Below are 25,212 nucleotides of genomic sequence, written 5' to 3'. Positions count from 1 at the left end.
GTGTAGTTTTTTGTGTGTTCTAATAGAACTGTATCCAAATACAATTTATATTTGTCATCCTTATTTCCAGACCTTTTTTGGAATATCATTATATTAGTTTTTTTAGGTTAACGGTCAGAGCCCAGGTCTGACAGAACCTGTAAAGATGGTCTAGGTGCTGCTGTAACCCCTCTTTAGTGGGAGACAGCAGTACCAGGTCATCTGCGTACAGCAGACACTTGATTTCAGTGTTGTGTAGGGTGATACCAGGTGCTGCCGATTCTTCTAATGTTTTGGCCAATTCATTAATGTAGATGTTAAATAGTGCTGGACTTATTGGGCAGCCCTGTTTCACTCCCCGTCCCTGAGAGAATAAGTCTGTTTGCTTGTTGCCAATTTTAACCACACATTTGTTTTTAGTGTACATTGATTTAATAAAATCATATGTTTTCCCTCCAATACCACTTTCTATTAGTTTATAAAAAAGACCTTCGTGCCAAATTGAATCAAATGCTTTCTTGAAATCTACAAAACACGAGTAGATTTTGCCTTTGTTTTGCTTTACTTGTTTATCAATTAGAGCTTAGAGGGTGTAAATGTGGTCTGTTGTATGATCATTGTTTAGAAATCCAATCTGGCTTCTGCTCAGGACATTGTGTTTGTCAATGAAATGATGTAGTCTGCTATTTATAATACTGCAGAGAGTTTTCCCCAAGTTGCTGTTAACGCAAATTCCTCTGTAATTATTTGGGTCAAATTTGTCAAAATTTTTATAGATTGGTGTGATCAATCCCTGGTTCCAAATATCGGGGAAAATACCTGCAGTGAGGATAATGTTGAAGAGTTTGAGTGTAGCCAATATGAATTTGTGGTCTGTATATTTGATCATTTCATTTAAAATACCATCAGCACCACAGGCCTTTTTGGGTTGGAGAGTGCATCGTTTTTCCAAGAATTCTTCTTGGGGTATCTATAGGATTCTGATAGTCTTTGACTGCTGATTCAAGGATTTGTAATTTTTCTTGACTTTCTTAGATTTTTGCAATCATTATCAAACCATTTTTCATTATTTGTTATTTCTGGTTTGCTCTTATGCTTCTCTCTCTCTCTCTCTCTCTCTCTCTCTCTCTCCCCCCATCTCTTCCTCTCTATCTCTCTCCCCATCTCTGCCTCTACCTCTCTCTTGTATATTCTACCTCACTCTTTCTCGTCCCCTCTTTCTCCTGCTTTTACCAACATCTCACTCTTTCTCACTCTCGTGGTTTTGTTTTTTCCTCTCAATGTTAGTCTACATAGACCTGTACGTCTGAAATTCCAAATTTGTGTGTGTTTTTCAGGTGTTCGATAGACCTGTCACCGCTCAGTAAAGAGCACACTCATAAGTTTGACCTGCCGCTGGAGGAGGGCGAGGGCATGCTGGTGCTGCTGGTCACCCTCACGGGGGCAGCTGCAGTGTCCATCTCGGACCTGTCTGTCAACATCCTGGACGACACACACGAGAGACACCAGATACGACAGAGATATGTGAGTTAGTTTGTGTGTGTGTGTGTCTATGCATGCGTGTCTGCGTCACTAGGGCTGGGTTTACACAGGCAGCTAATTTTGATATTCTTTCCCTAATTGGTCTTTTGACCAATCACATCAGATTTTTTCAAATCAGATTTTTTTTTAGATCTGACTAGTCAAAAGACCAGTCAGAATTGGTCTGCCTGTCTGAACTCAGCCTATGTGACCTTAACAGCAGCTACCAGGCTCTAGGTCTCTCCTGCTCCCTCTTGTGGAGACATGAAGCTGCAGCATAATGTCACGGACTTGTCAGTACAGCAATGTGAACTTGTTTTTCATTAGATTTCCAACCAGTAGATTCATAAGCCAATCAATACTGATCAATGGATCGTTCAGAGAAACAACACCCTCCAGGCCCTGTTTTTTCTCACCTGTTCGTTTTCTAAATGCTTTCCAGTAAATACAGATCTAGGATCAGCTTTCCCTCCTCCAATACTAACCTTATTAACCATTAGTGGGGGAAATGCAAAACTGACCCAAGATCAACTTCACTCTACACTGTATACACTGTCCTGCTTTATCAAATCAAATGTTATTTGTCACGTTCCGAATTCAACTTAACTTAATGTGAAATGCTTACTTACAAGCCCTTAATCTATATACAGGGGTTACTGGTACAGTCAATGTGTGGGGGTACAGGTTAGTCAAAGTGATTTGTACATGTATGTAGGGGTAAAGTGACTATGCATAGATAATAAACAGCGAGTTGCAGCAGTGTAAAAACAAAGGGGGGATGTCATTGTAATAGTCTGGGTGGCCATTTGAATAATTTTTCTGCAGTCTTATGGCTTGGGGATAGAAGCTGTTAAGAAGCCTTTTGGACCTCGTCTTGGCGCTCCGGTACCACTTGCCGTGCGGTAGCAGAGAGAACAATCTATGACTTGGGTGACTGGAGTCTTTGACCACTTTTTGGGCCTTCCTACCAAGCCCCAACGTTTCCATCAAATGGCTTTGACCTGCTAACTACTGCTGAAAGAGGAGAGGGGACAGAAGAAAACAGGCTGAGGTAGAGAGAAGTGGAAAAAAATAGGGGGCTGATAGGCTAAGAGAGAAGACAGCCTGACAGATTCTATTGAAACTGAAGCTGCCGTGAATCGCTCTTCTCTCTTCTCTCTCCACTGAGAGACCTTGGTTTCTAGCGTATTAGGGTTTTATACCATAGTGTGAGTGGGTGTGAATATTTATATTTGTGAATATGTAAAAGTCTCTGTGGAGTGTGCTAGTGTGTTACTGTGTGTGTGTGTGTGTGTGTGTGTGTGTGTGTGTATGTTAATGAACCCGTCAGTAGGACCTCAGTGTGTTTGCTGTAAAAGGCATGGTGTCTCTCTGAGGAGTCTTAGGCTCCCTGTCCTCCTGAGGCCCTCCCGCCACAACACAATGCCTGTTCTTTTGTCTTAATGCTGTTAACCCTTCACTGGCTGTCACTCAGCCATCAGCCCAGTACAAAGACACACACACACAAACACTCACACGGGGCTCTGGAGCTCCCTCTCTGACAGGCCTGATGGGGGACACTCGTCATATATCAACAGTATGTCATCTGGTGGAAGATGCTTTACTGTCTGATAATGCATATCGAGTCCTGGAGGACTGTTGTTCCAACGCTGTGCACCTTCATTAAGACAGGGACTGAATACTCCTACAGCACGGTGTGTGTCATTTATATCTTCACCATATTCTAGCAACCTACTTCATTTGATTGTGTGTGTGTGTGTGTGTGTGTGTGTGTGTGTGTGTGTGTGTGTGTGTGTGTGTGTGTGTGTGTGTGTGTGTGTGTGTGTGTGTAAACTGTGCTCTAATTTAAGTGTAGAGTCCTGCTGCGTTGTGTGGTTGATCTGGGTGAGCTCCAGTGGAGAGCGCTCCACAGGCCAACCACGGACGCGTGACCTACATACAACGCTAGCAGCTCATTGGCTGGCCATGAGAGCACTTCCCGCGCTGCAGTGGCATCCTACGCTCAACGGGGGGAGCTCTAGGACCTAGACAGATGGCGGGCGTGCCTCTCTTCCTTCACTCACTTTGAGCTAGGGCCGGGAGGTGTGTGTGTGTGTGTGTGTGTGTGTGTGTGTGTAATAGTAATAGCGAGAAGTAAGGGGTGAGGGTTGTGCTGGCAGGGGTAGGCATGCAAAATGAAAAGAAAAAGCTATTTCACCTTTTACAACTCCAGAGCCCCTGATTTTCTGTGCGTTAAACAAGATACATTTTCTTTCCCTCGTTTTCATGCTTGCTCTCTGTCTTTCTGTGTAGGTTCTGCTCTCTGTCTCTCTGTGTAGGTTCTGCTCTCTGTCTCTCTGTGTAGGTTCTGCTCTCTGTCTCTCTGTGTAGGTTCTGCTCTCTGTCTCTCTGTGTAGATTCTGCTATTCGTCTGTCTCTGTGTAGGTTCTGCTCTTTGTCTGTCTCTGTGTAGGTTCTGCTCTCTGTCTCTCTGTGTAGGTTCTGCTATTCGTCTCTCTGTGTAGTTTCTGCTCTTCGTCTCTCTGTGTAGGTTCTGCTCTCTGTCTCTCTGTGTAGGTTCTGCTCTTCGTCTCTCTGTGTAGGTTCTGCTATTCGTCTCTCTGTGTAGATTCTGCTCTTCGTCTCTCTCTGTGTAGGTTCTGCTCTCTGTCTCTCTGTGTAGGTTCTGCTATTCGTCTCTCTGTGTAGATTCTGCTCTTCGTCTCTCTCTGTGTAGGTTCTGCTCTCTGTCTCTCTGTGTAGGTTCTGCTATTCGTCTCTCTGTGTAGAATCTGCTCCTCGTCTCTGTGTAGGTTCTGCTCTTCGTCTTTCTGTGTAGGTTCTGCTCTTCGTCTCTCTGTGTAGGTTCTGCTCTCTGTCTCTCTGTGTAGGTAATGCTCTTCGTCTCTCTGTGTAGGTTCTGCTCTTCGTCTCTCTATGTAGGTTCTTCAGTTGGAGGGGGACAGTGTGGTTTGGTTTGAAGAGGACTGCCTCCATTAGCGTATTCCTTTTCTCCTGACTGATGCCCTTTTAATGAGAGAATTTAATAAAGATGTACCTTATCAAGACACACAGATAACAGCAAGTGCTGGTACTAATGCTGTACAATACCCAAAGCAAATTAGTCCAAGTGTGGGTGTGTGTGTGTGCACTCCCCTGTGCGTGTACGTCTGTGTGTGTGTCTCAGTGTGTCTGTGCATGTGTTCATGAATATGTGTGTGTGTGTGTATGTGTGTGAAGCGTCGGGCGAATGTATTCCCTGATATCATCAGTTCGGAATCAGCTGTCTAGCAGACAGCCGTACAAAACACCCACTAGTACTAATCACTGCAACCTCCCTAACACACCACCTAGCCTTCACCCCCACCTCCCACCCCCTATCAACCAGCCAACCAGTAAGCTATTTAGGGAAGGGGGTTGGTGAGGGTTTCAAGTGCCATGCATTATCATCGTCATAGCGCCTGGGCTTTGAAGCAAAGAAGATTGCTCCTTAAAAACGTATGGTCGAGGAACGACCTGTCCCTGACTTCTCACTACTGGCCCGGCCCAACATCATTAACACAGCACAGTCATATCAGATGACTTTCAGCTTTCAGCTGGCTGCCTGACAAGACCCTCCTCCCTCCAAGGTAAGTCCCTGTGTAAATGGTGAGGCAGCAGAAGGAAGAAGACATTAGCCCGTTTAAAGTGCTTTCCGAGGTCAGCCTACAATGCAGGCGTTTCCCTCCCATTAATCTGCCCCCATTGAAGAGAACTGATAATACACACCTGAGAGTGGACTCTGGAGACGCTGGGTTTCTCCAAGTCCCCTTTCTCATCCTATATGGCTTATTGTAATGTGTGTGTCTCCATTATAGTCTGGCCCTAGGCTTTGGTCTGTTTGATGAAGAGCCACGCGGGTGGGCTTATAGCTGTTATTCCCCCCTGGAATAGGTTTGGATGCTATTCTGTCTATTGTGGTTGTTAATTATGAACAGACTGGAGGACTGGTGTCTCTCTAGCTGTGAGGTGCTGGAGCATTGGTGTCTCTAGCCGTGAGGTGCTGGAGGACTGGTGTCTCTAGCTGTGAGGTGCTGGAGGACTGGTGTCTCTAGCTGTGAGGTGCTGGAGGACTGGTGTCTCTAGCTGTGAGGTGCTGGAGGACTGGTGTCTCTAGCTGTGAGGTGCTGGAGGACTGGTTTCTCTAGCTGTGAGGTGCTGGAGGACTGGTGTCTCTAGCTGTGAGATGCTGGAGGACTGGTGTCTCTAGCTGTGAGGTGCTGGAGGACTGGTGTCTCTCTATATGTGAGGTCCTGGAGGACTGGTGTCTCTAGCTGTGAGGTGCTGGAGGACTGGTGTCTCTCTAGCTGTGAGGTGCTGGAGGCTTGGTGCCTCTAGCTGTGAGGTGCTAGAGGACTGGTGTCTCTCTAGCTGTGAGGTGCTGGAGGACTGGTGTCTCTAGCTGTGAGGTCCTGGAGGACTGGTGTCTCTAGCTGTGAGGTGCTGGAGGACTGGTGTCTCTAGCTGTGAGGTGCTGGAGGACTGGTTTCTCTCTAGCTGTGAGGTGCTGGAGGACTGGTGTCTCTCTAGCTGTGAGATGCTGGAGGATTGGTGTCTCTCTAGCTGCGAGATGCTGGAGGACTGGTGTCTTTCTAGCTATGGGATGCTGGAGGACTGGTGTCTCTAGCTGTGAGATGTGTCTCTCTTACAGGAGATTTTACTGTGGGAAGTTGTGTGTGCAGTGCTTGTGTTGGTTTCTTTCAGTTTAAACGTCTCATAGTTTTTCCCATCCCTGTACAGATTATCTCTCGTTCACTGAGTTACATTCAGTTTTTTATGATAAGGTTTCCACATTTCTGTCCCCGTCTGTACAAACGTGACATTCTATGTATGTGTATCTTGTTAAGCACCTAACAGAGAAGTGTTGATTTACTAGTGTTCCGCCCAGTAATGGCGCTGCTTTGCAGTGTATTGTTTATATTAGCTGTATGGAGGCGAGGGGAGGGGAGCAGAGCAGGTGGGATGTATACATACTAATTGCCAAGAAGGACCTGGACTGATGTGTCTTAATGGACCTGTGGAGGGGGACACACTGACCTCTCCTCAAGTGCTGCCACTCCACTCCACCAGCTCCTATACCTTATAACACCCCCATAACAACCCCATACACCTCCATAACAACCCCATACACCCCCATAACTACCCCATACACCCCCATAACAACCCCATACACCTCCATAACAACCCCATACACCCCCATAACTACCCCATACACCCCCATAACAACCCCATACACCTCCATAACAACCCCATACACCCCCATAACTACCCCATACACCTCCATAACAACCCCATACACCTCCATAACAACCCCAAACATCCCCATAACTACCCCATACACCTCCATAACAACCCCATACACCTCCATAACTACCCCATACACCCCCATAACAACCCCATAACTACCCCATACACCTCCATAACTACCCCATACACCCCCATAACAACCCCATACACCTCCATAACAACCCCAAACATCCCCATAACAACCCCATACACCCCCATAACAACCCCATACACCCCCATAACTACCCCATACACCCCCATAACAACCCCATACACCCCCATAACTACCCCATACACCCCCATAACTACCCCATACACCCCCATAACAACCCCATACACCTCCATAACAACCCCATACACCCCCATAACAACCCCATACACCTCCATAACAACCCCATACACCCCCATAACTACCCCATACACCTCCATAACAACCCCATACACCTCCATAACAACCCCAAACATCCCCATAACAACCCCATACACCCCCATAACTACCCCAAACATCCCCATAACTACCCCATACACCCCCATAACAACCCCATACACCCCCATAACTACCCCAAACACCCCCATAACAACCCCATACACCCCCATAACAACCCCATACACCCCCATAACAACCCCATACACCTCCATAACAACCCCATACACCCCCATAACAACCCCAAACACCCTCATAACTACCCCAAACATCCCCATAACTACCCCATACACCCCCATAACACCCCCATAACAACCCCATACACCTCCATAACAACCCCATACACCCCCATAACAACCACATACACCCCCATAACTACCCCATACACCCCCATAACAACCCCATACACCTCCATAACAACCCCATACACCCCCATAACTACCCCATACACCCCCATAACAACCCCATACACCTCCATAACAACCCCAAACATCCCCATAACAACCCCATACACCCCCATAACTACCCCATACACCCCCATAACAACCCCATACACCTCCATAACAACCCCATACACCTCCATAACAACACCAAACATCCCCATAACTACCCCATACACCTCCATAACAACCCCATACACCTCCATAACTACCCCATACACCCCCATAACAACCCCATAACTACCCCATACACCTCCATAACTACCCCATACACCCCCATAACAACCCCATACACCTCCATAACAACCCCAAACATCCCCATAACAACCCCATACACCCCCATAACAACCCCATACACCTCCATAACAACCCCATACACCCCCATAACTACCCCATACACCTCCATAACAACCCCATACACCTCCATAACAACCCCAAACATCCCCATAACAACCCCATACACCCCCATAACTACCCCAAACATCCCCATAACTACCCCATACACCCCCATAACAACCCCATACACCCCCATAACTACCCCAAACACCCCCATAACAACCCCATACACCCCCATAACAACCCCATACACCCCCATAACAACCCCATACACCTCCATAACAACCCCATACACCCCCATAACAACCCCAAACACCCTCATAACTACCCCAAACATCCCCATAACTACCCCATACACCCCCATAACACCCCCATAATAACCCCATACACCTCCATAACAACCCCATACACCCCCATAACAACCACATACACCCCCATAACTACCCCATACACCCCCATAACAACCCCATACACCTCCATAACAACCCCATACACCCCCATAACTACCCCATACACCCCCATAACAACCACATACACCTCCATAACAACCCCAAACATCCCCATAACAACCCCATACACCCCCATAACTACCCCATACACCCCCATAACAACCCCATACACCTCCATAACAACCCCATACACCCCCATAACTACCCCATACACCCTCATAACAACCCCATACACCTCCATAACAACCCCAAACATCCCCATAACAACCCCATACACCCCCATAACTACCCCAAACATCCCCATAACTACCCCATACACCCCCATAACAACCCCATACACCCCCATAACTACCCCAAACACCCCCATAACAACCCCATACACCCCCATAACAACCCCATACACCCCCATAACAACCCCATACACCTCCATAACAACCCCATACACCCCCATAACACCCCCATAACAACCCCATACACCTCCATAACAACCCCATACACCCCCATAACAACCCCATACACCCCCATAACTACCCCATACACCCCCATAACAACCCCATACACCCCCATAACAACCCCAAACATCCCCATAACAACCCCATACACCCCCATAACAACCCCATACACCCCCATAATAACCCCATACACCTCCATAACAACCCCATACACCCCCATAACAACCCCATACACCCCCATAACAACCCCATACACCTCCATAACTACCCCATACACCCCCATAACAACCCCAAACATCCCCATAACAACCCCATACACCCCCATAACTACCCCATACACCCCCATAACAACCCCATACACCTCCATAACAACCCCATACACCCCCATAACTACCCCATACACCCCCATAACAACCCCATACACCTCCATAACAACCCCATACACCTCCATAACAACCCCAAACATCCCCATAACAACCCCATACACCCCCATAACTACCCCAAACATCCCCATAACTACCCCATACACCCCCATAACAACCCCATACACCCCCATAACTACCCCAAACACCCCCATAACAACCCCATACACCCCCATAACAACCCCATACACCCCCATAACAACCCCATACACCTCCATAACAACCCCATACACCCCCATAACACCCCCATAACAACCCCATACACCTCCATAACAACCCCATACACCCCCATAACAACCCCATACACCTCCATAACAACCCCAAACACCCCCATAACAACCCCATACACCCCCATAACAACCCCATACACCTCCATAACAACCCCAAACACCCCCATAACAACCCCATACACCCCCATAACAACCCCATACACCCCCATAACAACCCCAAACATCCCCATAACAACCCCATACACCCCCATAACAACCCCATACACCTCCATAACAACCCCATACACCCCCATAACAACCCCATACACCTCCATAACAACCCCATACACCCCCATAACAAACCCGAACATCCCCATAACAACCCCATACACCCCCATAACAACCCCAAACACCCCCATAACAACCCCATACACCCCCATAACAACCCCAAACACCCCCATAACAACCCCATACACCCCCATAACAACCCCATACACCCCCATAACAACCCCAAACACCCCCATAACAACCCCATACACCCCCATAACAACCCCATACACCTCCATAACTACCCCATACACCTCCATAACTACCCCATACACCCCCATAACAACCCCATACACCCCCATAACAACCCCATACACCCCCATAACAACCCCATACACCTCCATAACTACCCCATACACCTCCATAACTACCCCATATACCCCCATAACAACCCCATACACCCCCATAACAACCCCATACACCTCCATAACAACCCCATACACCCCCATAACAACCCCATACACCCCCATAACAACCCCATACACCTCCATAACAACCCCATACACCCCCATAACAACCCCATACACCCCCATAACAACCCCATACACCTCCATAACTACCCCATACACCTCCATAACTACCCCATACACCCCCATAACAACCCCATACACCCCCATAACAACCCCAAACATCCCCATAACAACCCCATACACCCCCATAACAACCCCATACACCCCCACCACACAGAGAAGAAGAGGTAGAGAGAGAGATGTAGAGAAAGGGAAGAGAGAGGAGGAGGAGGAGGAAGCTTCTAGCATTCCATTTTTATTATGACATTTCACAGTCATCCGATTGAATGTCCCCTGACCGGATTGTCCAGCCGGCAGTCGGTGGGGATGAAATGTTATTTGGAGTGTTGATAAAAGGTGAGGCACCTCCAAGATGACAGCGAGTCATAAGGCCCGGCGCGCTGACATTCATTTTTTCCACAACAGAGATGGAATAAGACGTCACGGTGACAAGGTGTCAATCAAGCTGGGGCCCCGCCATATAACCAACCCCCCTTTCTCGCCACATGCACCCCCCCACCTCCCGATCCCTAGTCCCTACTGGCGGGTAGGGGGTGGTGGATGGGGGGGTGGATCCTCTTCAACAGTAATGGGGCTAGGCTAAACCCAGAGTGAGCGAGCCTCCTCAGCTTGGTAGCTGGGAGGATGGGAGGTGGGGAAGAATGGGAGGATGGGAGGTGGGGAGGATGGGACATGGGGAGAGGGGTAGCTGGGAGGATGGGAGGTGGGGGAGGATGGGAGAAGGGATGTGGGGGAGGATGGGAGGTGGGATGTGGGGGAGGATGGGAGGGGGGTGAGAATGGGAGGTGGGGAAGGATGGGCGGTGGGGGAGGATGGGAGATGGGGAGGTGAGGGAGGATGGGAGTTGGGGGAGGATGGGAGGTGGGGAGGATGGGAGGTGGGGGAGGGTGGGAGGTGGGGGAGGATGGGAGGTGGGGGGGGATGGGAGGTGGGGGGGAAGAGAGGTGGGGGAGGATGTATTGGAGGGTGGGAAAATATATTCTACAGCCTTTCATTAAAAAAATAAAGAGGCCTCATCTCCTGAGCTTTTCAATCTATCTGCCTGTCTATTGAGAGGGCCTGAAAAGGCAGCCCTGCAAATCAGAAATTCCTCTGCTATGGAAATGTTCCGGCTTCACAAATCAGCCATGTTTTTTCTCTCTCTCTCTCTCTCTCTCTCTCTCTCTCTCTCTCTCTCTCTCTCTCTCTTTTTTTTTTTTAGGCCGTCCTCAATAATCACAAATAATAAGCTGTCATATCTTCAGAGAAATCATGTATTAAACTTATGTGGAAAGGTTTTTCTCCCCTTCTCCTTCCTCTCCTCTCATCTTCATTCTAAGGCATTTCAACAATAATATCGCTGGAAACAGGCAGAGGCTGACTGAGTTTATAATAAATTAAGTCTGTAGCCTGGCCCTGACTCTGAAATGTAAATTATAATTACTCCTCTGGGTATGTAAGGGGGTTATTGCCAGAGAGAGAAATAAATTGAAGTGAAGTGTGTTTTCTCTGCTTTTAAGACACGCCAGCATGGCTCTCAGTGCAGGGCTGTGTGTGTGTGTGTGTGTGTGTGTGTGTGATTGCACCTCCTCAGCTCTTTCCTTTATCTGCTAGACTTGTCCATACATTTACGCTGCCAGGCTTGTCCTGTGTCCTATCTGACCTCTGTGAAGGGACAATGAGGCTGCCGCTAACATGGAGATATGTGTTTTCATTGAGTGATAGAAAAAGTCACAGCAGACTGGGCTGGTTTCATCATCATACAGTCGAGAGATGATCACTGTACCCTGTAGAGAGTGGTGTGTGTGTGTGTGTGTGTGTGTGTGTGTGTGTGTGTGTACACACCAGTATGACCAGTAAATATGTGATGGTGCCCAGTAACTATCACATCACTGCCTGAATCCCAGTCACGCCTCAGTGGAAGTGGGAAGTGTCTGAGCTTTGCAATTTCTCTATATGACATCTATCAGTAAATGGCGTGTGTTTTTACTCTCTCGCTCCCTGTCTTTCTCTAGCTCTTTCTCTCTTTCTCCTTCTCTTTCTCTCTCTCTCTCTCTTTCTCTCTCTCTCTCTCTCTCACTCGTTCACACAAAACAGAAAAGGTAATGGCATTCTTCTGAACATAGTGCCTGTGTGTTAAACTAAAGAAAAGAGAGAGAAGGGAAGATCGTCGACTGGCTGGGCAATGAAAATACATTTTGCCCTTTCGACTTCACTTAATGTGACCGTTTGGATGTCAGTGGTAAATTGAACTGTCCTGAACTGTTTCCCACAGCTTAATGTACTCAATGTACCCATCACCCCTGACCTCTGACCTCTAACCTGCAGAGTGTGCTGAGGTCGTTCCACAACCTGAAGGATGTGGGAGTGGTCCAGGTTAAGGTCATCAGATCAGAGGGGCTGATGGCAGCAGACGTCACAGGTAAGTCAACTAAAACCTCTTCAAATTAAAATCTTCTTCTCTGTTATGAAGAGCGAATAACTTCTGTTGTCTGTTGCTTTACGGCACTCCCGCTGGTCTGTATGTTTCCACAAAATGTATTCTTCCCATGCCTAATGTATAATAAAACATCAATCTATCAATTTGGTGTCATTGACAATGGCCAATAAGAACCCTTAGAGATCGTATCTAGATTACAGAACATCTCATTTAGAACCACGTTTATTTTGGGGAGATTGAAATGAATCTAGGGGAGAAACGTTTATCTTGCATCCTTGTTTCTCCATTACTTCTTACTTTTAATGAGGTATACAGTAGAGAGAACTACTTGACTTTTTCACAGTGTGTGTTATCTAATGGAAAAGAAGTGGGACTGAGTTAGTTTGGCCTCACTCAGGGGAGAGGACTCATGAGCAGATAGAGCTGCCGTAGTCTTTCATTTCCTGGTTGGAGCAAGGCCTAATGGCTCTGCCTTTGTTTATTACCAGAGAAACAAATGGAAATCCCTGCTGACCTCAATACAGTACTCATAGCTCAGTCTGGGGTTTGCTGTAGCTACTCTACAGTAAAGTATTCAGGTCACTTTCAGACCAGAACTTAAGCAACAACATCTTTGCCTCGCTGTCTTGTCATTCCTCCATCTGGGTTGCAACAAAAGTTACAAGTGTTGTGATGGAAAAATATGGACTGCGAAAGTGAAGTGCAGAGGCTAGCCATCGAACCACTTAGTTCAACAGAAGTGCATAGCCTGAAATGTAATTTGAGTGAAGTTGTGGGTCCTCTTTTTCCATGCAGGGGCCTCTGGTAGCATTGTTGATGTGAGAGCTAGACACTGTCAAGTATCACCATTTTGAGTCTTTCTCTCTCTCGCTCTCACTGTTAGGTTGTCCTCTCCACCCTCAACTTCGCAATAGCACCCCTAACTTTTAAAGTGGTCCCTTCCCTCCACTAATCCCACCTTCACAGACTGTTCAGCCCATCAATTACCCCATCTGTCCGATGGTTTGGTCCATCCTTTATTTCCAACCCACTCAGATGGCCCGGTCCACCACACTGACCCATTAGCCTTGCCAGGCTGTGTGTGTGTGTGTGTGTGTGTGTGTGTGTGTGTGTGTGTGTGTGTGTGTGTGTGTGTGTGTGTGCGTGTGCGTGTGTGTGGTGTTCCCAATGGAATGGAAGGGCTCATGAGCTTTGATTTCACACTTTGGGTCTGCCTGGTGGCCCCACACACACACTCTCAGAGACAAAGCCCCTTTAAGAGCTCCTTTAAGGGTCCTCACCCACACTGCATGCAGACCCCTCCACAGCTGGCCAGCATGAGAGAGGTGTCAGGAGCAAGGTAGCAGGCCACAGAGGAACACACACAGGCTTTAATGGAGATAGAGGGGGGGTACTGTGAGAAAGCGTTTTTCCATTCCACTCCCATTCATATCCCCCTCTCTCCTCGCCCCTCCCGTCTTCCCATCCCCCTCTCTCCCTGTGTGGCAGTCTGTCCCATACCTCTAATTGTGGCGTTTACATGGAGTACCTCTACTCTAGCCCAGGCAAATAACTGAATATAGTCTCTAAAACCAACAATCCCATTTGATGAGGTGCTCTTACCCGTGTGAGTACCTCCCTTAATGTTCCAGCCTTTCAGCAACACACAGCACCTTCTCAATGGAGGGGCCAAACACATTCATGTACTGTCTCAATAGTAGAAGTAGTTTGCAGATTCCCTCAGGATCGATCTTTGTACTGGTATTTTGTGATACAGTAAAAAGTGCATTGAGTTGAGCTGCTGAGGCATCAACATTACTGTGTAACAGATAGTGAATAACATGTATGAACACCTTGCGAGGGTGCAATCATGCACTTGACTGACAGTGGAATACTGAGGAGAGTAGTGATGATGTAGTTATATGTCATTTAGCCTCTTTGATCCAAAGTGACTTACAGTTAGACGTGCATATATTTTTTCCATAGTAACGACAGTAAGTGAAGCATTTAGACTCCCAGACACTGCCGTATGCTTTCCTTTTTAACAGCTCCAAAAGGAACTGGGAGACAACGGCATCTTCTCAGTTTAACTCAGTTTAACACGCTCATCTTATTGCTGCCTGAAATGAGGTTAAAGGTCTCGCCGTGAACCCACCCAGAATATGGAAAATGAAGCCAGGGAGGAGCTATGGTGTATCTGGACAGTCAAAGTAGCCCTCAAACCCTAGTGGGTAATTGGCTGGGACAACCTCCTCTGGTGCTCTCCAATAAGGTGAAAGTTCATCACCAGTGACATCCACTCACCACCACCATCGCCACATTGCCTGCATATTATTAAAGGAGCACACCTTTCTCTTCAAACCATTTGAATACATTTTAGTGATTGAATTTCAGTCAATTCTAGCTAATTCGAGAGTATTGTGTTGAATATTCTAGTGACTACGGAAATATTGTGAACAATTGTATGTGGTTGCAGTTATTAAGGAAGACAGTATATTGTTCAACGTTTAGAAAATGAATCCTCAAAAAAACTAAATATTAGTTATTTATCATCATTGTACTCAAAGCCCAAATGTTTTCTCAGTATTAAATACACGTTTCTTCTTTCTTGTCATACATTTTTACTATGATTTTTTTTATCTTGCCTTACAAAATATGCACCTTTATAGTAGTATCAGGTTTCACCATCTATTCCGTTATTAAATGTTTGAATTATTCTCTTAAATTATCACATTATAAAGTCATTGTAACGGCTCTCATGGGTAGAAGGAAGAGTGGACCAAAGAGCAGCATGGAAAGTGTTCATGATTTTTATTTCCAAAAAACACTCAAACAAAATAACAAAAGTGAAAACGAAAGTGCACAGTTCTGTCAGGCTCAGATACTAAACAGAAAACAAGATCCCACAAAACCCAAAAGGAAAATGACAACTTATATATGATCCCCAATCAGAGACAACAATAGACAGCTGCCTCTGGTTGGGAACCACACTAGGCAAAAACAACAAAGAAATAGAAAACATAGACTTTCCCACCCGAGTCACACCCTGACCTAAACAAACATAGAGAATAATGAGGATCTCTAAGGACAGTCATGTTGTAAAGGTAAACAGTCTGATGACTGATACTGTATTATTCTGTGTATACTGATGTAGGATTGAGTATCAATATCAACAAGTGTATACCTGCAGATTGACATGTGTCACAATTAGATGTGAGAGGCATTGATCACAGTGACTTCTGTTTCACGCTCCCTCTGTGCTGTCCTTATCACAGTGACTTCTGTTTCACTCTCCCTCTGTGCTGTCCTTATCACAGTGACTTCTGTTTCACTCTCCCTCTGTGCTGTCCTTATCACAGTGACTTCTGTTTCACTCTCCCTCTGTGCTGTCCTTATCACAGTGACTTCTGTTTCACTCTCCCTCTGTGCTGTACTTATCACAGTGACTTCTGTTTCACGCTCCCTCTGTGCTGTCCTTATCACAGTGACTTCTGTTTCACTCTCCCTCTGTGCTGTCCTTATCACAGTGACTTCTGTTTCACTCTCCCTCTGTGCTGTCCTTATCACAGTGACTTCTGTTTCACTCTCCCTCTGTGCTGTCCTTATCACAGTGACTTCTGTTTCACTCTCCCTCTGTGCTGTCCTTATCACAGTGACTTCTGTTTCACTCTCCCTCTGTGCTGTCCTTATCACAGTCAATAGAGTCGTACTCTATGCTCCGCCTCAACAGGGAGTTTATGAATTAACCTAAATTCAACCTCACATTGAACCCCATTTTTTTCTGTTCTGAACTTCATTAATAAAAGCAATGTACTCTGAAGTAATTTTATTTTAAATCACGCTCTTGGGGACTTTGAATGGGATATTTCTCTCTCTTCCTGACCTAGCATTTTAAGAGTGATATGATTGAACAAACAGAAAAAGTGTTCCCAACAGTTAAGATCAAAGCTGTAGTTAAGTGTTTGTTGTTATGAATGGTAAATGAAATGTGTGCATGTGTGGGGAGGGAGGGGCAGTCCTTTCAATTTACAAAGAAACAGTAACATGTATTTCCACACACAAACACAGAACATATCATGTAGGAGAGTAAAGAAAATAAAGGAACTTTTGACTGGTACTGTACTGTATGTATATATATATATATATATACAAATATATACAAATATAGGAATATATAAATATATACCGTACAGTACCAGTCAATAGTTTGGTCACACCTACTCATTCAAGGGTTTCTCTTTATTTTTTACTATTTTCTACATTGTACAATAATAGTGAAGACATCAAAACTATGAAACACACCCAAAACACACACTAACCAAAAAAGTGTAAACAAATGAAAATATACTTGAGTAATTTGAGATTCTTTGAGATTCTTCTGCGTTTACGACAGCTTTACACACTCTTGGCATTCTCTCAACCGGATGCTTTTCCAACAGTCTTAAAGGAGTTCCCACATACTGTATGCTGAGCACATGTTGGCTGCTTTTCCTTCGCTCTGCAGTCCAACTCATCCCAAACCATCTCAATTGGGTTGATGTCGGGTGATTGTGGAGGCCAGGTCATCTGATGCAGCACTCCATCACTCTCCTTCTTGGTCAAATAGTCCTTACACAGCCTGGAGGTGTGTTGGGTCATTGTCCTGTTGAAAAACAAATGATAGACCCACTAAGTGCGAACGAGATAGGATGGCGTATCGTTGCAGAATGCTGTGGTAGCCATGCTAGTTAAGTGTGCTTTGAATTCTAAATAAATCACTGAGAGTGTCACCAGAAAAGTACTCCCACACCATCACACCTCCTCCTCCATGCTTCACGGTGGGAACTGCACATGCGGAGATCATCTATTCACCTATTCTGCGTCTCACAAAGAGACGGTGGTTGGAACCAAAAATCTCAAATTTGGACTCATCAGACCAAAGGACAGATTTCCACCAGTCTAATGTCCATTGCTCGTGTTTCTTGGCAGAAGCAAATCTCCATTTAAGGTGCAGTTAATTCTAATGAACTTATTCTCTGAAGCAGTAGTAACTCTGGGTCTTCCTTCCCTGTGGCGGTCCTCATGAGAGCCAGTTTCATCGTAGCGCTTGATTGTTTTTGCGGCCGTACTTGAAGAAACTTTCAAAGTTCTTGAACTTTCCCGCGCTGACTGACCTTCATGTCTTAAGTATTGATGGACTGTCATTTCTCTTTGTTTATTTAAGCTGTTCTTTCCAAAGTATGGATTTGGTCTTTTACCAAATAAGGCTATCTTCTGTATACCACCCCTACCTTGTCACAACACAACTGATTGGCTCAAACACAATTAAAGAAGGAAAGACATTCCACAAATACACTTTTAACAAGGCACACCCGTTAATTGAAATGCATTCCAGATGACTACCTCATGAAGCTGGTTGAGAGAATACCAAGCGTGTGCAAAGCTGTCATTTAGGCAAAGGGTGAATACTTTGAAGAATATCAAATATATAACACTTTTTTGGCTATGACATGATTCCATATGTGTTTTTTTTTAATAGTTTTGATGTCTTCACTATTATTCTGCAATGAGTAGGTGTGTCCAAACCTTTGACTAGTACTGTATATAGGGCATTTGTTGTGATTAATACAGTATGCTAGTCTCTGGAGAAGGTTCCAACCATAATGATTATGTCTATGTTCAGCCTCCACACCTCCATGTTCCTCTGTTTGCCTCCACACCTCCATGTTCCTCTGTTCAGCCTCCAACTCCACACCTCCATGTTCCTCTGTTCAGCATCCACACCTCCATGTTCCTCTGTTCAGCCTCCAACTCCACACCTCCATGTTCCTCTGTTCAGCATCCACAACTCCATGTTCCTCTGTTCAGCCTCAACACCTCCATGTTCCTCTGTTTTGCCTCCACACCTCCATGTTCCTCTGTTCAACCTCAACACCTCCATGTTCTGCTGTTCAGCCTCCACACCTCCATGTTCTGCTGTTCAGCCTCCACACCTCCATGTTCCTCTGTTCAGCATCCACACCTCCATGTTCCTCTGTTCAGCCTCCACCCCTCCATGTTCCTCTGTTCAGCCTCAACACCTCCATGTTCCTCTGTTCAGCCTCCACCCCTCCATGTTCCTCTGTTCAGCCTCCACACCTCCATGTTCTGCTGTTCAGCCTCCACACCTCCATGTTCCTCTGTTCAGCCTCCACACCTCCATGTTCCTCTGTTCAGCCTCCACCCCTCCATGTTCCTCTGTTCAGCCTCCACACCTCCATGTTCCTCTGTTCAGCCTCCAACTCCACACCTCCATGTTCCTCTGTTCAGCATCCACACCTCCATGTTCCTCTGTTCAGCCTCCAACTCCACACCTCCATGTTCCTCTGTTCTGCCTCAACACCTCCATGTTCCTCTGTTTTGCCTCCACACCTCCATGTTCCTCTGTTCAGCTTCAACACCTCCATGTTCTGCTGTTCAGCCTCCACACCTCCATGTTCTGCTGTTCAGCCTCCACACCTCCATGTTCCTCTGTTCAGCCTCCACACCTCCATGTTCCTCTGTTCAGCCTCCACCCCTCCATGTTCCTCTGTTCAGCCTCCACACCTCCATGTTCCTCTGTTCAGCCTCCACACCTCCATGTTCCTCTGTTCAGCCTCCAACTCCACACCTCCATGTTCCTCTGTTCAGCCTCCACACCTCCATGTTCCTCTGTTCAGCCTCCAACTCCACACCTCCATGTTCCTCTGTTCAGCCTCCACACCTCCATGTTCCTCTGTTCAGCCTCCACACCTCCATGTTCCTCTGTTCAGCCTCCAACTCCACACCTCCATGTTCCTCTGTTCAGCCTCCACACCTCCATGTTCCTCTGTTCAGCCTCCACACCTCCATGTTCTGCTGTTCAGCCTCCATACCTCCATGTTCTGCTGTTCAGCCTCCACACCTCCATGTTCCTCTGTTCAGCCTCCACACCTCCATGTTCCTCTGTTCAGCCTCTAACTCCACACCTCCATGTTCCTCTGTTTTGCCTCCACACCTCCATGTTCCTCTGTTCAGCCTCCAACTCCACACCTCCATGTTCCTCTGTTCAGCCTCCACACCTCCATGTTCCTCTGTTCAGCCTCCACACCTCCATGTTCCTCTGTTCAGCCTCCACACCTCCATGTTCCTCTGTTCAGCCTCCACACCTCCATGTTCCTCTGTTCAGCCTCAACACCTCCATGTTCCTCTGTTCAGCCTCCACTTGTTTGAAATAACTTACAACGGCCACCGGAGTTCACCCACTACACAGCCAATCACTAAGTCTGTCTTACTGACCTTTCATGGCCTTCCCTCACTCCTCTCTCCCCCCTCCCTCTTCTCAGCCCCATCCCTGTCAGACAAGATGTCTTCTCTATCCCCCATCCCTCTTCTCAGCCCCATCCCTGTCAGACAAGATGTCCTCTCTCTCCCCCCTCCCGCTTCTCAGCCCCATCCCTGTCAGACAAGATGTATCCTCTCTCCCCCCTCCCTCTTCTCAGCCCCATCCCTGTCAGACAAGATGTCTTCTCTATCCCCCATCCCTCTTCTCAGCCCCATCCCTGTCAGACAAGATGTCTTCTCTCTCCCCCTCCCTCTTCTCAGCCCCATCCCTGTCAGACAAGATGTCTCCTCTCTCCCCCCTCCCTCTTCTCAGCCCCCTCCCTGTCAGACAAGATGTCCTCTCTCCCCCCTCCCTCTTCTCAGCCCCATCCCTGTCAGACAAGATGTCTTCTCTCTCCCCCCTTCCTCTTCTCAGCCCCCTCCCTGTCATACAAGATGTCTCCTCTCTCCCCCCTCCCTCTTCTCAGCCCCATCCCTGTCAGACAAGATGTCTTCTCTCTCCCCCCTCCCTCTTCTCAGCCCCCTCCCTGTCAGACAAGATGTCTTCTCTCTCCCCCATCCCTCTTCTCAGCCCCCTCCCTGTCAGACAAGATGTCTCCTCTCTCCCCCCTCCCTCTTCTCAGCCCCATCCCTGTCAGACAAGATGTCTTCTCTCTCCCCCCTCCCTCTTCTCAGCCCCCTCCCTGTCAGACAAGATGTCTTCTCTCTCCCCCATCCCTCTTCTCAGCCCCATCCCTGTCAGACAAGATGTCTTCTCTCTCCCCCTCCCTCTTCTCAGCCCCATCCCTGTCAGACAAGATGTCTTCTCTCTCCCCCTCCCTCTTCTCAGCCCCATCCCTGTCAGACAAGATGTCTTCTCTCTCCCCCCTCCCTCTTCTCAGCCCCCTCCCTGTCAGACAAGATGTCTCCTCTCTCCCCCCTCCCTCTTCTCAGCCCCATCCCTGTCAGACAAGATGTATTTTCTCTCCCCCCTCCCTCTTCTCAGCCCCATCCCTGTCAGACAAGATGTCTTCTCTCTCCCCCCTCCCTCTTCTCAGCCCCATCCCTGTCAGACAAGATGTCTTTTCTCTCCCCCCTCCCTCTTCTCAGCCCCATTGCTGTCAGACAATATGTCCTCTCTCCCCCCTATCTATTCCATCCTCGCCGGTGCCCCGGGAAGAGTTTCCTTAGTGCTTATCTGGTGGAGTCCGAGCACTAGGATTCCTGTAGCAGGGCCAGTGGTTTGGTGTAGCGTGGGGTGAAATGAATTCATCACATCATTACTGCCGGTGATAAATGGTGGCTCGAGCTGTCATGAGAAGGGAGAGGAGGGTGAGGACTGGATGGTAATTCTCTGTTCAGCTCCTGGCTCTTCCTCTGCTCCTCTTTATCAGGTAGAATATTTCCCCTACTGCTACTGCTAAGCACCAGCACCTCATCTGTAGGCCACAGACACTGGATTAGACCGGAGTAAACAAGACAGATATTAGTGCTACTCTTTTTATCACCATGTCTCTCCATTTCAATTCAATTTCAGTTCAAGGGGCTTTATTTGGCAATGGCAACATATGTTAACATTGCCAAAGCAAGTGAAGTAGATAATATACAAAAGTGAAATGAACAATAAACTTTACACTCACAGACGTTCCAAAATAATCTCTCTCTCTGTGTCTGTCTGTCTACCCTTCACAGGGAAGAGTGACCCCTTCTGTGTGGTGGAACTGAGTAACGATCGGCTACAGACACACACGGTCTACAAGAACCTCAACCCCGAGTGGAACAAGGTCTTCACCTTGTGAGTGCACTTCTGTACCATGTGTTGCCACATACCCATCCTGATCTCATGCTGGGTGGGCTCTCTCTGGGATCTCTCTTTCTGTCTGTCTTTCTCACTCTCTGACATATGCAAGTACTTCATATATGTGCACACATGCACATTTATTGAATTGTGTTGCAACTATTGCTAATATTTTATTTTGTATTTTTTTATCTAGGCAAGTCAGTTAATAACAAATTCTTATTTACAATGATGGCCTACCAGGGAACAGTGGGTTAACTGACTTGTTCAGGGGCAGAATGACAGATTTTTTTCCTTGTCAACTCGGGGATTCGATGCAGCAACCTTTCGGTTACTAACTATAGCACATTATCATAACGAGGCATGGTTATAAAAAACAATCATAGCTATTACTAATCATTTAAGATGTTTTAAAAACATTAGTTATAATTCATACTTAATTTCCAGTTATTAGCCGTTTCCAGTTATGCCACTATTTGTCACATTTGCCAAAGGACATTGTAAAATGTAAGGATTACTATGTGAATACTATTTTGGGCTGCACATGATGATCTCTCTGTTTGTCAATTATGTTCTTTCTAGTTCTCTCTATTTCTGCAAAATCTACATGATCATTGTTTGGATAAAGCACGTTTTCTTAAACATCTTGATTGAATATTATGATCAAACACTGTCATTACTACGCGTTTCATTCAACTGGCAAAGCATGGCACAGCGTTTGCACTTAGCCTACCGTAAATAGTCCAAATCTATTTATATGACAGTGAGAACATATCATATATTCATGAATCTATATATCTCAGAGAAAATATAGCTAATGCTAGTACATCGTTGAGATTTAAATTCAGAGGTCTAGGTTTTATCCCCTTATAAATCATTCCTCCTATACATTTTTATTTTGATTGACATGCCATAATTGGATTCTGTACATGACTATGTACATACATTTATATATATATATATATATTATTTCAGCCTTCCTTACAGGGAAATACACAAGTGAATTCCCAGGGAAAGCTGGGTAATTTGGTCGTCCTTTGAGTGGCGCCGTGTCTCTCTTTCTTTAAGAGAAACCTCTATTCTTTCCATCAGTCTTCTCCTCCCTATCCTACTTTTCAAAGATGACATTTCCTAGCCACAATTCCTTTCCTCATACAACTCTCACACTCTTTATTAGTTGAGTACAAAGCTCATAGAGGCTTGGAGTTTCATCATGCTATGATGCGGGTGTGATATGTGTGATTGTAATGGTGTAACGGTTGTTCTGTGGCGAGTAGTAATGTGAAGGACATCCACTCGGTGTTGGAGGTGACAGTGTACGACGAAGACCGAGACAGAAGCGCAGACTTCCTGGGTAAAGTGGCCATCCCTTTACTAAACGTGAGTCCTCCTGATGAAATGTCTCTGCTGTCTATCACCTCCCCTAGGGGTAATACTGTAAAAAAAAACACTGGGGAGGATATAAAAACACACAAGATGCAACTGTGGATGAGACTGTTATCATTGCACAAAGCAATAGAGAGAGTGAGAGAGAGAGCCGTAAGAGAGAGAGAGAGCGAGAGAGGGCGAGAGAAAGAGAGATATGTAAGAGCGAGAGAGAAGGAGAGAACGCGATGTAAAGAAAAGAGCGAGAGAGAGAGAGAGAGAGACAGCGAGAGTAAATGAATAAAACACCATTGGTAATGTACGGTCCTGGGGGGCTAATTCCCCAGGATAGTTCATATCTCCCTGACAATGCTGTGGTGGTAATGAACAGGTACTTGTCAGAGTTGCCACAGTTGTTTTGGGCTCTCTGTCAGATGCAGCAGCTGGGGTTCAAAGGTGGCCCAGAGAGTGTATTCAGCCGGGCATTGCCAGACAGACGGCTGTCATGTCCCTCTCCCACAGATTCAAAATGGTGAACGGAAAGCCTACGCTTTGAAAAGCAAGGAGCTGACAGGGCCAACAAAAGGGGTCATCTTTCTGGAAATAGACGTGATTTTTAACGCTGTAAGTCTCTTTCTTTTCCTCCTCCCCTGTTTTCCTAGTTTGTCCCCACCCTCCACACTCCAGCACCATCGTCTTTCTGTTTGTCCTCCTCCCCTGTTTTCCTAGTTTGTCCTCCTCCCCTGTTTTCCTAGTTTGTCCTCCTCCCCTGTTTTCCTAGTTTGTCCCCACCCTCCACACTCCAGCACCATCGTCTCTCTGTTTGTCCTCCTCCCCTGTTTTCCTAGTTTGTCCCCACCCTCCACACTCCAGCACCATCGTCTTTCTGTTTGTCCTCCCTCCCCTTCCGTCTCTTGTCGCCCGTCCTCGTCTTCACTTAAATGATCGAAAACTCCCACTCAGCCGCCTTTGTTCGCACATACGTTGTCACTGTGTGTGTCCTGCTGGCGGCCATCTTAGTGCTGTGTGTGAGGGAGAGAGCTCTCACTGTAGTCTGTGACGTGCGGCGCTACTCTCAACATCATATCTGCATGTACTCAAGACAGTCCATTCAGTTAGAGATCTATGCTATATTGTGTTATTGTGATAATATCCCACCACAGGCTGTGTGTTTAAATGTGTTTATTACTCCCACACCAGGTAAAGGCAGGTCTCATGACGTTGATACCCAAAGAGCAGAAATACATAGAGGATGAGCCCAGAGTGTCCAAACAGGTAGGTTAACACCGCCACCCTCCACTCTGTTGCCCCATTTAGCTCAGCATCTACTACAGTCCCCCATTAAATGAGATATTTTAACAAAACTCAACCAGTCTTGAGTGGCATCTTGTGAGGCCACAACAGTGTGGGCAAGAGTGAGAGAAACCCCCCCCCCCCCTCTTCCTTCTCCACCCTCCTCGCTGCTTTACTGTGAGCGGAGAATAGAAATGTCAAGCTGTCAACTCTGGGGGTGTATAAGTAGATTGGCCATCCTTAGTTGGCCCTCTGTGCCACTGCTGCTTTGCACTTCATTGTCACACCGCTCAATGTGGCGGACCCACAAAGGGCTGAATCGCGGGGGCTGGCCCACATCAGACATGTCACATAAACGTTGTTTGGGCTGAGCAGTCACCCGCTCCCACACCCTTTTGTCTCTCTCCTCTTCTTTCTCTCTCTCACTCTATCTCTCTCTCTCTCTGTGTGCTAAAAGATGCACACTCTGCACTTTCCCCTGTGTGGAGTGTGAACCTCCCTGTCCACCCTCCCTGTTCGCTCCTCTCTGTTTTCATCTGTACTTCACCTCTGACTCATAGAGATGCCCCATGTCAGCATCTCTGAATGATGATGTCATTGATGGCTTTAGAGAGATTGCCCCGTGAGGGCTCTTTTGTGTGGGGCTAGTCCCTGCTGTGGCCGCTG

General features: G+C 46.8%; 1 protein-coding gene across 2 annotated transcripts in view; it reads left to right on the top strand.

Moving 5' to 3' along the window:
- Positions 1-25,212, top strand: part of LOC110525302 (multiple C2 and transmembrane domain-containing protein 1) — a 248,137-nt gene that overhangs the window by 154,869 nt on the left and 68,056 nt on the right. For both annotated transcript variants that reach the window (XM_036979436.1, XM_036979435.1), the window contains exons 8-13: positions 1,317-1,503; positions 12,701-12,794; positions 21,783-21,885; positions 23,166-23,268; positions 23,776-23,877; positions 24,454-24,528. In XM_036979436.1, the coding sequence (XP_036835331.1) occupies positions 1,317-1,503; positions 12,701-12,794; positions 21,783-21,885; positions 23,166-23,268; positions 23,776-23,877; positions 24,454-24,528 (664 nt within the window). The remainder of the gene's footprint in view (positions 1-1,316; positions 1,504-12,700; positions 12,795-21,782; positions 21,886-23,165; positions 23,269-23,775; positions 23,878-24,453; positions 24,529-25,212) is intronic.

The sequence above is a fragment of the Oncorhynchus mykiss genome, chromosome 6 (genome assembly GCF_013265735.2).
Source record: "Oncorhynchus mykiss isolate Arlee chromosome 6, USDA_OmykA_1.1, whole genome shotgun sequence".
Taxonomy (NCBI): Eukaryota; Metazoa; Chordata; class Actinopteri; order Salmoniformes; family Salmonidae; genus Oncorhynchus; species Oncorhynchus mykiss.
This window is presented reverse-complemented; position numbering and strand designations above follow the sequence as displayed.